Genomic DNA, 15,434 nt, shown 5'->3' on the forward strand with positions numbered 1-15,434 from the left:
AGGCCCCCTCCGTGTCCGAGCTCAGGAAAACTGAAAAAGCTCACCAGGGCGGTTACAACTACATTTGGCAGCGCGCAAACCTACAGCCCGCTGCAAAATCTTGCCGGCTCCACCTCGACCTCAGCTTGCGAAACTTTATCCAAGCCCCTTCTTGAGCCCAGCTGGAGCCCTCGCACACTGATACTCACATGGACCCCTTCTCCCAACCAAACTACTCTTGGTTTAAAATTTGTCGACTTACTTCTATTCCCCGTTCCAATCATGTACCATGCGCGAACGAACAGGACGTGTCCCAAGCTACTGGTCCCGCTGTTGTTAGAATATGGTCCGTTATAACGTTTACCATAGACGAGAACAAGTAGCAAAAAAGAAGGGGTTGTATTTGGTAAAAATTAAATATAAGATAAACTTGTTCTTCGAAGCTAAATTTTTTAAGTTTACGCAGTATAAAAAAAGAGGGAAGAAAACAACTGGGCCGTGAACCCATTTACCCTTCATAACTCAGGAAAAAACGGGCGAAGAACTACTCCTTGTATGATACCTTACCTGCGAAAGTTTGGCTCACAAATCTCGAGACTGAGACTTCGATGTTCACCACCGCAAACTTAGGACCCGCCTCGCTTCCCTTTTTTTTACTCGATTTAAAGAAAATAATCCATGTCGGTTTTTAATCGGACACGTTCTCCTGGTCACCCACACCGGAGTTTCCCGCACCGGAACTGATCACCTTCCATCCATCGCCCTCCCACCATCTGAGACCCCGTCTCCCGACCGGAGTCGTTTCCGCACACCATCCGGCCCAGATGGTGGACCCACCGTCCTCAGCTTGAAAGGGCGGACAGTCGCTTAGGAACGGTAGCGAAATGGACCTTTGGTTCTTTTTCTCTTTCACTCCCGTAAAACCCCAAAACCAGAGTTATCTAGTTCAAAGCCAACTCTAATTGAGTTCGTCCCCGTCCGCGCCTATCGGTGGAAGCTTAGTGGTCATACGTTCGCCTAGTGAATTCAACTTTGGCAACGCGCACCAACCATAAGCTTATCCACTGGAGGGATCTGAAGATCTGTTATGGGTGTAACATTGATACTACCGGTTTTATCCAGGTCGTCCAATGTGTTTTTTTATCTGGTTTTACTACTAAATTTTTAAGTCTGAGAAAGCGAGATAGAACCGCAGGACAAATCCACTGTTGAAAGTATTTATGAGGCGAGGATGGGACTAAGATTGTGCAGGATGTCAGCAACGCGACGGGAGCTGCGTCTACCGGTAGAGAACAGCACGGGTGAGTAGGGTTAGACTGTAACGCGCAGAAATAGTCAAGCGCGCTAGCGGAGGAGCAGAAAGAACTGCGCAGAAACGTATGCGCACAAACACATTAATGCGTTGCCTGCGAGGGAGCTTTGCTCGGGACATTTGATGTGACGTCATCGCCTACGGAAACGTACCTATGCCGTGACGTCAAAGTTCACGATTTACCGGTATTTTTTAAATCGATTTATCTCGGGATCTAGAAGTCATAGAAGAAAAAATTCCGTTGGTCCTCATTTTTCCTGCTCTATGACTTTGAAACATCACCCAAGTAAGCGCAACTGATCTATTTCACACTTTTCCTTCTCTCCAGGATCAGCCAAAGTTCACGTGGCCTCCTATCCCGTGCCACCACCCCGGGATAAATCATCTTCCAGAACTCACCAAAGCCTAGCCGACCAGCCAGCTAGACCTCACCAAAGCCTAGCCGACGCACCAGCTAGAAACCACCAAAGCATAGCCGACCAACCAGCTAGAAACCATCAGAGTCTAGCTGACGACCTCTCTAAACCTTACCGAAGTCTGATCTATAAAAGAAACTACCAAAGTTTGGCCGACGAACTATCGAAAGCTGACCAAAGTTTGGGCGATCTATCTTCCAAAGATCACCAAAGCTTGGCTGATTCTTCCCAAGATAACGATCAGTCTTCCAACGACCAGATGGCAGATGCCTGGAACCCCCAAATCATTGCAGATCCTGAAGCAGAGGCTCCGGTCCTGAAAGACAGTCCTGTGCAGACTGATATTAGTGGTGTGCAAACTGAAGTGCGGAGTATGAGACCTAACTATGGTCTGAGTCTGTCCAAAACCACGCCTAATATGAAACGGGTAAGGATAATGTTAGAAAAAAAATGTTTTATAGTTTCAACTAAAAGCTGAGCCAGCCTAGTTAGCTTAGTTGGGCGTATGGCTTGTAAATACTGGGCCGCGGGTTCGATCTGCGCCCGGGGCGGATTTTATCCTGAACGGATAAGGTTCGTTCTTGGAACGGCTGGCTGTCTCCTGTCCAGTTTCCGATAAATCACGAGGTTAATTTGAGGAGGCGGGTAGCTTGTTGCCGGTCTTAGCAGTTACATAGTGACTTTCTACCCGAAGTTTAACTTTTTTACTTTCCTTATCCTATAGGAAGGAGAGTAATGTAATCGGGTCAAATTTTCGATGGTCAGGTTTTAGTGCCAAAACACGTTTTGAGGTCCCTAGAGCCTAAATCCAAAGTTTCAGCCATTGGTTCGTGTGTGTGTGTGTCGTGTCTGTCTGTAAACAAAATATCTCGAGAACGGTAAGAGCTAGAGACTTGAAATTTGGTATGTAGATGTCAAATGTGACAAGGATGCGACACGAAACTTTTGGTTAAGATCGGTGCAACGGTTGGCGGCATTTTACCGCTTTTTGGCGGTTTTCGGTGTAATTTAACAAAATATCGGGAACGGTATGAGCTAGATATCCTGTAGGAAGGAAAGTAATGTAATCGGGTCAAATTTTCGATGGTCAGTTTTTAGTGCCAAAACACGTTTTGAGGTCCTTAGAGCCTAAATCCAAAGTTTCAGCCATTGGTCCGTCAAAGTGTGTGTCTGTCTGTAAACAAAATATCTCGAGAACGGTAAGAGCTAGAGACTTGAAATTTGGTATGTAGATGTCAAATGTGACAAGGATGCGACACGAAACTTTTGGTTAAGATCGGTGCAACGGTTGGCGGTATTTTGACCGCTTTTTGGCGGTTTTCAGCTATACCGACTAACTCTAGATTAGTCACTAAACGGTTAGAGATATTGTAAAAGTTTGGCTATAAGAACAAGAACACCCAAAATAAGCATCATTCAATAGGATGAGGAAAGTCGTGTGGTGTTCACACCAGATTTTTTTTTTTTACTAGACGTTAATTATTTCTATTATTGTGTTAGGTATCTATCAACCTGAGCACAGAGGTACGAAGTTCCAGCAAGTCCACAGAGTCATCAGAAGATTCTCTCAATACGACCACAGAGGATGATGAGCAGCCGAGGAGAAGACCTCCGTCTGTACCACCTAACACTCGACTGTTCAAAGTAAGTGAAAATCTAACTCTGCACTTTAGGTAGAAGGACTGCACCATAACCGTCCTTAAACCATTATAGTGGGTTTTACCAACCTTTTTAGCCCCCAACAGCCTGTTACCTTAACAGGCCTTTTAAGGACTGAAAAAATATTGGTTTTTACTTTCCTTATCCTACTGGAAGGAAAGTAATATAGGTATTTGAGCAAGATTTTTGATGCTCAGTTTTATTTTCAAGAGGTTTGATAGTGGGAACCGTATTATCTAAGTAAGGTCTTATGGTTCCAGAAAGCCTTATTCTGTCCTCCTTTTCTCTTCGATTTCGGACTGATAAGGCTCCGTAATCAGTGCAATCACTCTTCTTTATTAGCTTTTTCTTATTAGTGTTGATCCAAGATCCCGATTCCAGATGGATTTTTAGATTAATGTCTTCATTTTGTACATAGTCAAATACTCTCATTTCCAGGAGCTGTCAAGTCTCAAATCCTGTTTAAACGAAGTGGATGAACAAATACATGTGCTCAAACATGGTATCGATAATCTTATCAAGAGTAGCTCGCAGAAAAGTGTCAACACCTTTCTACAGCAACCGTAGTCGAACCCACCGGTCTGTGGATTGCAAGTCAAGTGTAATGAACCGCAAGTTTAACAATGGCTGAATGGCTGAATGTGTTAACAATGGCTGAATGTGAATGTTAGCTGAATGTATAATTATTTTTTGTTTTTTATTCGAGTGTGGTGTATAAATGAAGTAAAAAATTAAAAAAAGGAGAAAAAAATATTAATTTCTCATAAAATTTGTGCAGGAATATTTTAAATTATGTGTTTTGTGCTAGTCGGTTAACAATTAACACCTTTGCAAAGAGCTATTGGTTTTGTCATTTGTTATTTTTTCCAGTTAATGTTATTTTTTATTAATCCATCTGAGACTGAAATGTCCCTAATTTTGTTATGAACTATAGGTACCTACTGTATTCATTTCGTATCTATAACCTTCTTACGTTACTTTATTTATTTCTACCGTTGGTTAGATCCGGGTATTTCTTTATGTTTCAATCAGAATTTTGTGTTGTTCGTAGTAAGAAAATTTGTTTTCTTTATGTCATACTCGATTTCGGGGCCTTTATGAATAGCATAACTCTATTATTATTCTATTATTTACGGAGGTGAGTTCCGTCCTGTCCTGTTACTTGACTCGCTCAACGTTGCTTAATTTCAAATGTTGATAGAATTTGATTTGTACCTAAGTTGCCATATTTATTTATTTTTGTATAAGTCCTCCTCTAAAAAACCCATTAATATTTTTAACAAGTCTAATGATTTATTTATTTTTCGTGTAATTTTCGTAGATGTAGATTTAGAACCAATCTCTTTTTCTTCTATTACTGAAACATTAAAAAATATAATATAAAAAAAAATGAGATTTTTTAGTCCAAAATCCACAAACTTTGTGTTTTTCTTTCCTTTTCATATTTACTGAGGTTTAGGTCTGTGGTGAAAGGATCACCTGGTAATCAGAAGACCGCAGGTTCAAACTCAGAAAATGAATGGAACATTGGAAAAATCGGTAATCTGCTCCGATCTGACCGAAAGTAAACAATCAGAATGGTTTCTGAAACCATTGACAAAAAATGTGTTTGGCAAATTTTACATCACAATTTACACATGCAACAAGTGTTTGCAAAAATGCTGACAAAAAATCTCACACTTGATCCGTAAAAATGTTTGTACTGACACCTTAAAAAACCTTGAAATCGACCCAAACTTCTTGGAAATGTCGATAACTTGTGACAAATCATGGTTTTCCACTAATTGTGCTGAAACAAAGCGCCATTTATTTTTTTGGTGTCATTCCAAGCGTCAATAAAATTTCTGACGAAGTGAAAGGAAGGGGTTTTACAAAATCCAAGATAAATCCAAAACTAATTGGAGTACAAATATGTGATACCCCTCAATCAAAAGATGAGATTTCAAGCTTTAAAATGATGTGTATCTATTACAACATTGCCGCATGCGTAATTTTTCCGTAGCAGCATCAGTCTCGATACTCTATAGAGTCTATAGCCACCGTATTATGCAAGTCTCTTTTGTGTTTTAAAATTAAAAAGAAAGAACTAGCTTTTCAAGTTAATAGGTTCAAACCGATAGATAAGATTAACACAGAGCACTCTGGGGTTCATGAAACGCGTTTCTTCAGTGTGCACTCCTTAGATAGCTGTTGAGATTTACCTACCTCTATGAATAAAAACTCAATTATTGCATACATATTTCAATATAGAAGTTTGGTAATTAATTTTATTTTCACTTAACCCTAATCAAAACTCAATCGGGGGTATCGGTAATAAACTAGAGAATTTTTGCAACCAAAATTAGGTTCACTAAATTTAACTCTTTAACGTTACTTGAAGAAAACTTGTTTCTGCGCATGTGCAAAACTCGCTAATGTTCATGTGCAGAAAACGAATTTTCGTCAAAGAACATTACAGGTCAGTTTATTTGACACTAATTGTGCTGAAACAAAGCGCCATTTATTTTTTTGGTGTCATTCCAAGCGTCAATAAAATTTCTGACGAAGTGAAAGGAAGGGGTCTTACAAAATCCAAGATAAATCCAAAACTAATTGGAGTACAGAGATGTGATACCCCTCAATCAAAAGATGAGATTTCAAGCTTTAAAATGATGTGTATTACAGCATCACCGCATGCGTAGTTTTCCCGTAGCAACATCAGTCTCGATACTTTATAGCCACACCTCGTATTATGCAAGTCTCAAACACAAAATGTTTTAAAATTAAAAAGAAAGAACTATCTTTTCAAGTTAATCTTAAAACACAAATGAAACCTATATCCATGTTTCTGGTCCACTTCAACTGATTCGCCGGGGTTCGAACCACAGTCCTTTCGATTATGAATCCAATACCTTAGCAACTGCACTACTAGGAATGTTTCATCTAGGTACATAGGTAGGTATTTATTATTTCGGGATTTTTTATTTATATTATTATTGTTGTTAGATCTTTATTTCTTTATTTATTTCTTTTATATTTTTCTTTGTTTCCTAATGGGAATTCGTCTTAGCTCACTCAGGTACTTAATACGGTAATTTTGAATCATTCATACATAAATGTTGCTCATGATTCCCTTTTCTAAATACCTACATAGATCTGGTATATATCCCCGATTTTGCTATTTTCCGGTCCAGCATGTACAATTTTTGGTTCCCAAATCGATAGGTTCCGATGTAGATCGATTATTTCCGACGGTAATTTTGAATCATTCATACATAAATGTTGCTCATGATTCCCTTTTCTAAATACCTACATAGATCTGGTATATATCCCCGATTTAGCTATTTTCCAGTCCAGCATGTACAATTTTTGGTTCCCAAATCGATAGGTTCCGATGTAGATCGATTATTTCCGGTTTTTTCCCATTCGATAATTTCCCATTCGATAATTTCCGGTAAGGATCGACAATATCCGGTTCTACTCCTTCGGGTCGGTTGGTTTGGATTCATCCGATGTATTGCTTGATGGTAAGGAGGGGGTGGGTTTCTGCTCTACCGTCGGCTTTTTCACTTCTATGTCGGGCGTCTGAAACGGAGTGGAATAGAATAGAATATATCTTGTTTAGAATAGAATAGAATATATCTTGTTTAGAATAGAATAAAAAATTTGAAATCATAGAAATTCGTCTTTCCATCGAGTCATCTCAGAAGTTAGTTTCTTCAAGGATACCTATCGCCTACCGTCGGCTTTTTCACTTCTATGTCGGGCGTCTGAAACGGAGTGGAATAGAATAGAATATATCTTGTTTAGAATAGAATAGAATAATTTGAAATCATAGAAATTCGTCTTTCCATCGAGTCATCTCAGAAGTTAGTTTCTTCAAGGATACCTATCGGTCTAGTTCTAGGGGGGCTCCCCTTACTGATCTGTGTCGTAGCATGCCCATCCCGTAGTATGCCTCTGGTTCAGGAGATGGAGCGATCAGTGTGTGAATATGAAATGTGAATGAGTGAATGGATCTTGATTTTATAATATAAGATAATAGATGTTGTGACGTCAAAGTTTTGCGAAATACAAAAAGTGCAAAGTTACACCAGTGAGATTCTAAACAGCTGTCTGCCTCGTGCTTCCATATTTAATCTCCTCTAGTCCTCTCTATTGTATGTACAACCCCCGGGCCCATCCCGTAGTATGCCTCTCACCAGATGGGCGAGAAGAGACACAAAGCCCACCTCCAATTTTGGTGCTAGGTCAACACGAGAACACCAGAAAGTAACCGGTTGAAATATTTGCGATCGAAAAAGGAGTACATTTTTTTTTTGTCAAATCTGGGAATCGAACCAGGGACCTTTTGGACCAACCAAGCTCCCTAGATTTCTTACCTTCTTATTGGTCAGTGGAAGTGTAGGACATTCATATACCGTGTGGTCTCCTTCATTCTCATCATCACTCTCCACATCCGATACTGAACCACGCCGTTGGTCCCGGGAATTACTGCAAATAGAGAAGTAAGTTTTAACCCTTTCACCCCCAAAGGGACAATACGTCCCACAGAAACATGATTTTTAAAATGAGATATTTGATCACAAACCTATCGAAAATTTTTTATTCTTAGTGTTTTTCAAGCGTTTCTTTTGTGATATAAGACGTCAGTGAAATTCACTTGGCTAATTTGTCTGATTTTGTCTCCAGATCGATTTTCGTTCAGTAGTCCTAGGAGGACATGAAACTTTGTAGAGGCCTCTTTTGTAGCCAAAATAACAATACCTACCTGATCAGAAAAAAATCAAAGATTCTTCCTCTAAAAAAAGTCGGAGTGAAAGGGTTAAATGGAGCTGGCGTTGGAACTTTCCTCCCAGTGAAACCGCGGACACATTTTAAATCCATTGAAACTTTGTGTGTGTTTTTGAAAGTTGTGGATATGGGGGGTCGTGTAACTGTGTAGTGTAGCGCTGGCTGTGAACGAAGTGCGGACAGTTCTGACCTTTTGCGATACTAGGTATATGGTTGGGGACAAAAATAAAAAGATAGGTATCTACTTACGGCGAACACGTGTAGAAGGGTACACATTAGGTATGTTAGGTAGGTACAAATTGCGGAAAATATACGTACGAGCTTACCTAAAAGAGGAATATAGGTTTGATAGAAGGAATTGTAACTGTTAGGGTCCTATTATCGCCACGAAAGCGAAGAGAGAACGAAGACGGGATAGGAGAAAGCCAGCCGTTCCGAGAACGAACCTTATTTTACCTAACTCTATAAGTGTACCAACTTAAAGCGTCCGTAAATAGTAGGCAGGTATACCTACATCCTACATGCCACTTTTTCTCTACCTGACATGTTTCCGAACAAGTTGATCGCAAGTAGTAAAGCTCAGCAGATTATATTATGGTGTTAGATTGACGTGAACCCCAGTTGTTTTATATGAACACCATTGTTTAGATTTGCGGTTTTATCGGAACAACCTACACACACCCACGTGGTTAAATTAAAGTCTTTGATATTGTGTTGACAGAGTAGGATTATTGTGGATAGTTAGTAGGTGTGTACCTGTTTCAAGCTTCAAAAGCCTAAAATCTAGTTAAAGGTACCTACCTAATTAATACATAGATACGGTATTATGTACCTATGCAAGAGATTTTGGGGTAATCTACCACCACCTACGAACAAATTTGCATTTTATTTTTAAAATTAGAACCTACCGTTTGACTATTTTGGGCATTTTCTATTATTTTTCCTCTGCCGCGTTGATAGGTAAATAATTTTGTTGTTTTTGAAAATTCGAATGTTCCGCGAAAACTCAATTAAGAGTGACCCAATTTATATTTTGTTTCGACATCATAAGCCCAGGTACGTGCCTACATAGAGCCGAAAATAGAATAAAATATTGTGATATTGTCACAAATTATCAACCACAGGTACTTACCATTTTTTTTTTAAGTAGGTACTTTAATTTTAACAATATTGAAGAACGCTTGTAACGCGCTTTTTTTTTTTTTTTTTTTTTTCTCCCCTGTCTATTTTTCATTACGAAACACAACAGTTTTAACCCCTTGTCTGTGGTCAGTCAACGCAATAAAACAGCTTACAGCTCTAAGCTTGGATCAAGTATAGACTGTATATTTAGATATAAACAGCAAGGGTAGGGTACAGCTTATGGCAAAGGCCGGATGATTTCCCTAGTGAAACAGGATAATTGAAAGAAGTATATAGAAGAAAAGAAGAGGAAGAAGAAGGAGGAGAAAAAGAAGACAAAGAAGAAGAAGAAGACAAAGAAGAAGAACAAGAAGAAGAAAAAAAAAAAAAAAAAAAAAAAAAAAATGGACCGATTGCAATACTTTCTCATTACTACATAGTATAGCTCCGCCATACATTAGTAATAGAAAGCAAAAAATTATATACCTACTATAAGCGAATTTACCTCGTCATCATTTTTCACCAATATGACCATGGGTCTCAAAAACTGGGGTCGTGTTGTGTCAATATTCTCTTGAGGTCGGTACGGGTGAGGTTTCAATGATGGGTGGTGCGTCTCGTGACTTTGTACTTGGCTTGTGTGGTCAACAGACCCGATTTGTTTTTTGATATTGGAAGAAAAATCTGGAAACAGAAACAAGATGAACGTTGGTTAACCTAGCGCGAAAGACGTGCTGTATACTGTTAAGCTTTAAATGGGGTCGTGTTGTGTCAATATTCTCTTGAGGTCGGTACGGGTGAGGTTTCAATGATGGGTGGTGCGTCTCGTGACTTTGTACTTGGCTTGTGTGGTCAAGAGACCCGATTTGTTTTTTGATATTGGAAGAAAAATCTGGAAACAGAAACAAGATGAACGTTGGTTAACCTAGCGCGAAAGACGTGCTGTGCTGTTAAGCTTTGTTAAAGCGCTCAAAAAGGAGGGGTGGCGAACTTGTTTACTATATTTGGTCCTAAATCGTAACCGAAAGCCCAATGGAGAGTAAAGAGCAAATTTTTCTTTTGCCACCCTAGTTAGCTTGAAAGGTAGAAATAGCACACCTGCCTTATAAGCGCTAAGTCTTTTAACCCTTTCACCCCCAAAGGGACAATACGTCCCACAGAAACATGATTTTTAAAATGAGATATTTGATCACAAACCTATCGAAAAAATTTTGTTCTCAGTGTTTTTCAAGCGTTTCTTTTGTGATATAAGACGTCAGTGAAATTCACTTGGCTAATTTGTCTTTTTTGTCTCCAGATCGATTTTCGTTCAGTAATTCAGTAGTCCTAGGAGCCCTAGGTGGACATGAAACTTTGTAGAGCCCTCTTTTGTAGCCAAAATAACAATACCTGATCAGAAAAAATCAAAGATTCTTCTCCTAAAAAAGTCGGAGTGAAAGGGTTAAATGGAGCTGGCGTTGGAACTTTCCGCCCAGTGAAACCGCGGACACATTTTAAATCCATTGAAACAATTGAAACTTTGTGTGTTTTTGAAAGTTGTGGATATGGGGGGTCGTGTAACTGTGTAGTGTAGCGCTGGCTGTGAACTAAGTGCGGACAGTTCTGACCTTTTGCGATACTATGGTTGATAAAAAGATAGGTATCTACTTACGGCGAACACACATAGGTATTTTTAGGTAGGTACAAAGTGCGGAAAATATTCGTACGTGCTTACCTAAAAGAGAAATATAGGTTTGATGGAAGGAATTGTAACTGTTAAGGTCTTATTATCGCCACGAAAGCGAAGAGAGAAGGAAGATGGGATAGGAGAAAGCCAGCCGTTTCAAGAACGAACCTTATTTTACCTAACTCTATAAGTGTACCTACAGCGTCCGTAAATAGTAGGCAGGTATACCTACATGCCACTTTTTCTCTACCTGACATGTTTCCGAACAAGTTGATCGCAAGTAGTAAAGCTCAGCAGATTATATGGTGTTAGATTGACGTGAACTCCATTAGTTTTATATGAACACCATTGTTTAGATTTGCGGTTTTATCGGAACAACCTACACACACCCACGTGGTTAAATTAAAGCCTTTGATATTGTGTTGACAGAGTAGGATTACTGTGGATAGTTCGTAGGTGTGTACCTACCTATTTTAAGCTTCAAAAGCTTAAAATCTAGTTAAAGGTACCTACCTAATTATTAATACATAGATACGGTATTATGTACCTATGAAAGAGGGTAGGTACCTGTGGTACCTACCACCACCTACGAACAAATTTGCATTTTATTTTTAAAATTTGTACCTACCGTTTGACTATTTTGGGCATTTTCTATTATTTTTCCTCTGCCGCGTCGATAGGTCAATAATTTTGTTGTTTTTGAAAATTCGAATGTTCCGCGAAAACTCAATTGAGAGTGACCCAATTTATTTTTTGTTTCGACTTCATAAGCCCAGGTACGTGCCTACATAGAGCCAAAAATAGAATTAAATATGTTACATCCCACCTCTTTTTTCAAGAGTGAATGCTATCTAATGTCATTTTCTGACAGCTTTCACACACGCTTTCTTGATGAGTAAATTTTTTTGTACCTTCCCACGTAGATTTTCCCTGCTCAGCTCCACATCTATATTGTCTTACTGCACTACTGGGACACTTTTAAGAAATGACGCACCTAATTAAATTCTGTACTTTTTTATTTACCCTAATGAAAAAAACCTAATTAGATAAATTTTATTAGGTTGGTACAAAGAAGACAGAAAGGTTAAAGGTAAAAGTATATTTCAAAGGTGTCCCACGGTTTGTTCTATTTTGGATCAAATTTCACTGGGGCAATTTGCAGCACAAGAGTTTCAATTTTCACTTCTTAGTCCTCAGCCCTCCTTCTCTTCGGGACGATAAGACCTTGGCAGCTACAGTTGCCTCTATCAAACCTCTAAAGAAAAATATATATATATATCTGGTGTGAACATCACACGACTTTCCTTATCCTATTGAATGATGCTTATTTAAGTGTTCTTTTACCCTAACTTTTACAATATCTCTAACGTTTTGTCGCTATAGCTGAAAACCGCCAAAAAACGGTCGAAAACCACCAAAAAGCGGTCAAAATACCGCCAAGCGCAGCAACCATCTCAACCAGACGTGTTGCATCTTTGTCACATTTGTGAACTACATACCAAATTTCAAGTCTCTAGCTTATTCCGTTCCTGAGATATTGTTAAATTACACCGAAAACCGCCAAAAAGCGGTAAAATGCCGCCAACCGTTGCACCGTGAAAACCGCCAAAAAACGGTCAAAATACCGCCAACAGCAGCACCTATCTCAACCAAACCTTTTCGTGTCGCATCCCTGTCACACTTGACAGCTACATACCAAATTTCAAGTCTCTAGCTCTTACCATTCTCGAGATAATTTGTTTACAGACAGACAGACGGACAGACAGACACACGGAACACGGACCAATGGCTGAAACTTTGGATTTAGGCTCTAGGGACCTCAAAACGTGTGTTGACACTAAAAACTGACCATCGAAAATTTGACCCGATTACATTACTTTCCTTCCTATAGGATAAGGAAAGTAAAAAACTCACTTCTTAGCCTGATTCCCATTGCCACTACTGATGGTATAGTAAAGATCAAGCCAGCCCAGTTAGCTTGAGGGGTAGCCCGTCTGCCTTCTAAGTGCTAGCTCGCGGGTTCAATAACCGCCCGGGACGGATTTTATCCTGAACAGAAAAGGTTCGTTCTCGGCTGGCTTTCTCCTATCCTGTCTTCCTTCTCTCTTCGCTTTTGGGGCCATAAGACCTTAGCAGTTACAGTTCCTTCTATCAAACCTTTTCAAAAAAGATTTCTCTACCTTGAATAGAATATTTAGGAAGGTATTACGACATGACAGGCACATTTATTTTCTCTTACGCATTTCTATAAATGCTCGGCAGGAGGTCTTTTTCTCTCCCACCTCCTAATTCTCTCTCTCTCCCTCCCTCCTCCTTTCTCTATTTCCCTCCCACTCTCTTTTTCTCTCTCTAAATTTCTTTCTTCCCCCTCTCTCTCTTTTCCTCTTTCGCTATTCCACTTTCTCTTTTCCTTTGTCTCTCTCTCTCCCTCTCCCTCCATGGCCATTTCATTGTTCGTCCGTCCACTTTTTTCGTTACGTAAACTGTTTTCAGCTTGTTGCCCCTTCAATCATTCATCTTGCTGCTTCACCCATGTCCATGTTCGCCATGAAAGAGAGAGAGAGAGAAAGGACGAGTTCATTTCCCGCCCGCGGCGAACTTTATCCTAAACAGATAAATTTCGTTCTCAGAACGGGCTCACTTATATCCTGTCCTCCTTTCTCTCCCACTTCGGCACGGTAAGGTCTCAGTTGTTACATCCATTGATATTGGAAGAAAAATCTGGAAACAGAAACAAGATGAACGTTGGTTAACCTAGCGCGAAAGACGTGCTGTATACTGTTAAGCTTTGTTAAAGCGCTCAAAAAGGAGGGGTGGCGAACTTGCTAACTAAATTTGGTCTTAAATCGTAACCGGAGGCCCAATGGAGAGTAAAGAGCAATTTTTTCTTTTGCCACCCTAATAGTTAGCTTGAAAGGTACAAATAGCGCGCCTGCCTTATAAGCGCTAAGTTGCGAGTTCATTTCCCGCCCGCGGCGAACTTTATCCTAAACAGATAAATTTCGTTCTCAGAACGGGCTCACTTATATCCTGTCCTCCTTTTCTCTCCGACTTCGGCACGGTAAGGTCTCAGTTGTTACATCCCACCTCTTTTTTCAAGAGTGAATGCTATCTAATGTCATTTTCTGACAGCTTTCACACACGCTTTCTTGATGAGTAAATTTTTTTGTACCTTCCCACGTAGATTTTCCCTGCTCAGCTCCTCATCTAAATTGTCTTACTGCACTACTGGGACACTTTTAAGAAATGACGCACCTAATTAAATTCTGTACTTTTTTATTTACCCTAATGAAAAAAACCTAATTAGATAAATTTTATTAGGTTGGTACAAAGAAGACAGAAAGGTTAAAGGTAAAAGTATATTTCAAAGGTGTCCCACGGTTTGTTCTATTTTGGATCAAATTTCACTGGGGCAATTTGCAGCACAAGAGTTTCAATTTTCACTTCTTAGTCCTCAGCCCTCCTTCTCTTCGGGACGATAAGACCTTGGCAGCTACAGTTGCCTCTATCAAACCTCTAAAGAAAAATATATATATATATCTGGTGTGAACATCACACGACTTTCCTTATCCTATTGAATGATGCTTATTTAAGTGTTCTTTTACCCTAACTTTTACAATATCTCTAACGTTTTGTCGCTATAGCTGAAAACCGCCAAAAAACGGTCGAAAACCACCAAAAAGCGGTCAAAATACCGCCAAGCGCAGCAACCATCTCAACCAGACGTGTTGCATCTTTGTCACATTTGTGAACTACATACCAAATTTCAAGTCTCTAGCTTATTCCGTTCCTGAGATATTGTTAAATTACACCGAAAACCGCCAAAAAGCGGTAAAATGCCGCCAACCGTTGCACCGGTCTGAACCAAAAGTTTCGTGTCGCATCCTTGTCACATTTGACAGCTACATACCAAATTTCAAGTCTCTAGCTCTTACCGTTCTCGAGATATTTTGTTTACAGACAGACACACACACGGACCAATGGCTGAAACTTTGGATTTAGGCTCTAGGGACCTCAAAACGTGTTTTGACACTAAAAACTGACCATCGAAAATTTGACCCGATTACATTACTTCCCTTCCTATAGGATAAGGAAAGTAAAAAAGTAGAGCATTACCGTATACCTGTTGGTTCCACATAGACGTTGTTCTTCGGTTGGGCAAGCCAATTAGTGGGGAAGCATTGGACACGAGCTCCATAATGTAGCAACCTAATCAGACACGCTATGTTGGTACCTGCAGCTCCAGTAGACACTCGGACTGATGCCTCCAAGTGACGTGAGTCATTAGCCTGTGGGCAGTGTGATTCGGGTACAGAGCCGGAAGACGGAGGGCCGGACCGTTGTAACGTAGATTCTCGAGGGATTGTGGGCGAACGTGGAACCTGAGGTGGAGTGGTTGGAAGGCGGAACCCGGACCGCGGATTGGGATATCAGGCTGGGAACAGACCGTGGAGAACCATTCCTGTGGAAGATGACCACAAGGTGCAGGTCAGGGTAAATTTTTTAC

At 40.0% G+C, this 15,434-nt stretch overlaps 2 protein-coding genes and 1 long non-coding RNA gene across 3 annotated transcripts in view; 1 reads left to right on the forward strand and 2 right to left on the reverse strand.

Moving 5' to 3' along the window:
- The first annotated feature begins 1,614 nt into the window (after positions 1 to 1,614).
- LOC103517707 lies at positions 1,615 to 6,367 on the forward strand. Its single transcript, XM_026829704.1, has 4 exons — positions 1,615 to 2,134; positions 3,208 to 3,351; positions 3,805 to 4,866; positions 5,473 to 6,367. The coding sequence occupies exons 1-3, from the start codon at positions 1,967 to 1,969 to the stop codon at positions 3,931 to 3,933; spliced, it is 441 nt and encodes a 146-aa protein (XP_026685505.1). The 5' UTR covers positions 1,615 to 1,966; the 3' UTR covers positions 3,934 to 4,866; positions 5,473 to 6,367.
- Positions 6,368 to 6,741: 374 nt separating this feature from the next.
- On the reverse strand, positions 6,742 to 7,842 carry LOC113470921. Its single transcript, XR_003393809.1, has 2 exons — positions 7,728 to 7,842; positions 6,742 to 6,930 (listed from the first exon to the last, which is right to left on the reverse strand). It is a non-coding gene; the product is annotated as an uncharacterized LOC113470921 (long non-coding RNA).
- A 1,868-nt stretch (positions 7,843 to 9,710) lies between these two features.
- The window catches only part of LOC103517708, a 14,703-nt gene continuing 8,979 nt past the window's right edge, over positions 9,711 to 15,434 (reverse strand). Inside the window, exon 3 of the mRNA XM_026829706.1 lies at positions 9,711 to 9,945. Within this exon, the coding sequence (XP_026685507.1) occupies positions 9,740 to 9,945 (206 nt within the window). The 3' untranslated portion in view covers positions 9,711 to 9,739. The remainder of the gene's footprint in view (positions 9,946 to 15,434) is intronic.

Source organism: Diaphorina citri, unplaced genomic scaffold (assembly GCF_000475195.1).
Source record: "Diaphorina citri unplaced genomic scaffold, Diaci psyllid genome assembly version 1.1 scaffold1934, whole genome shotgun sequence".
NCBI lineage: Eukaryota > Metazoa > Arthropoda > Insecta > Hemiptera > Psyllidae > Diaphorina > Diaphorina citri.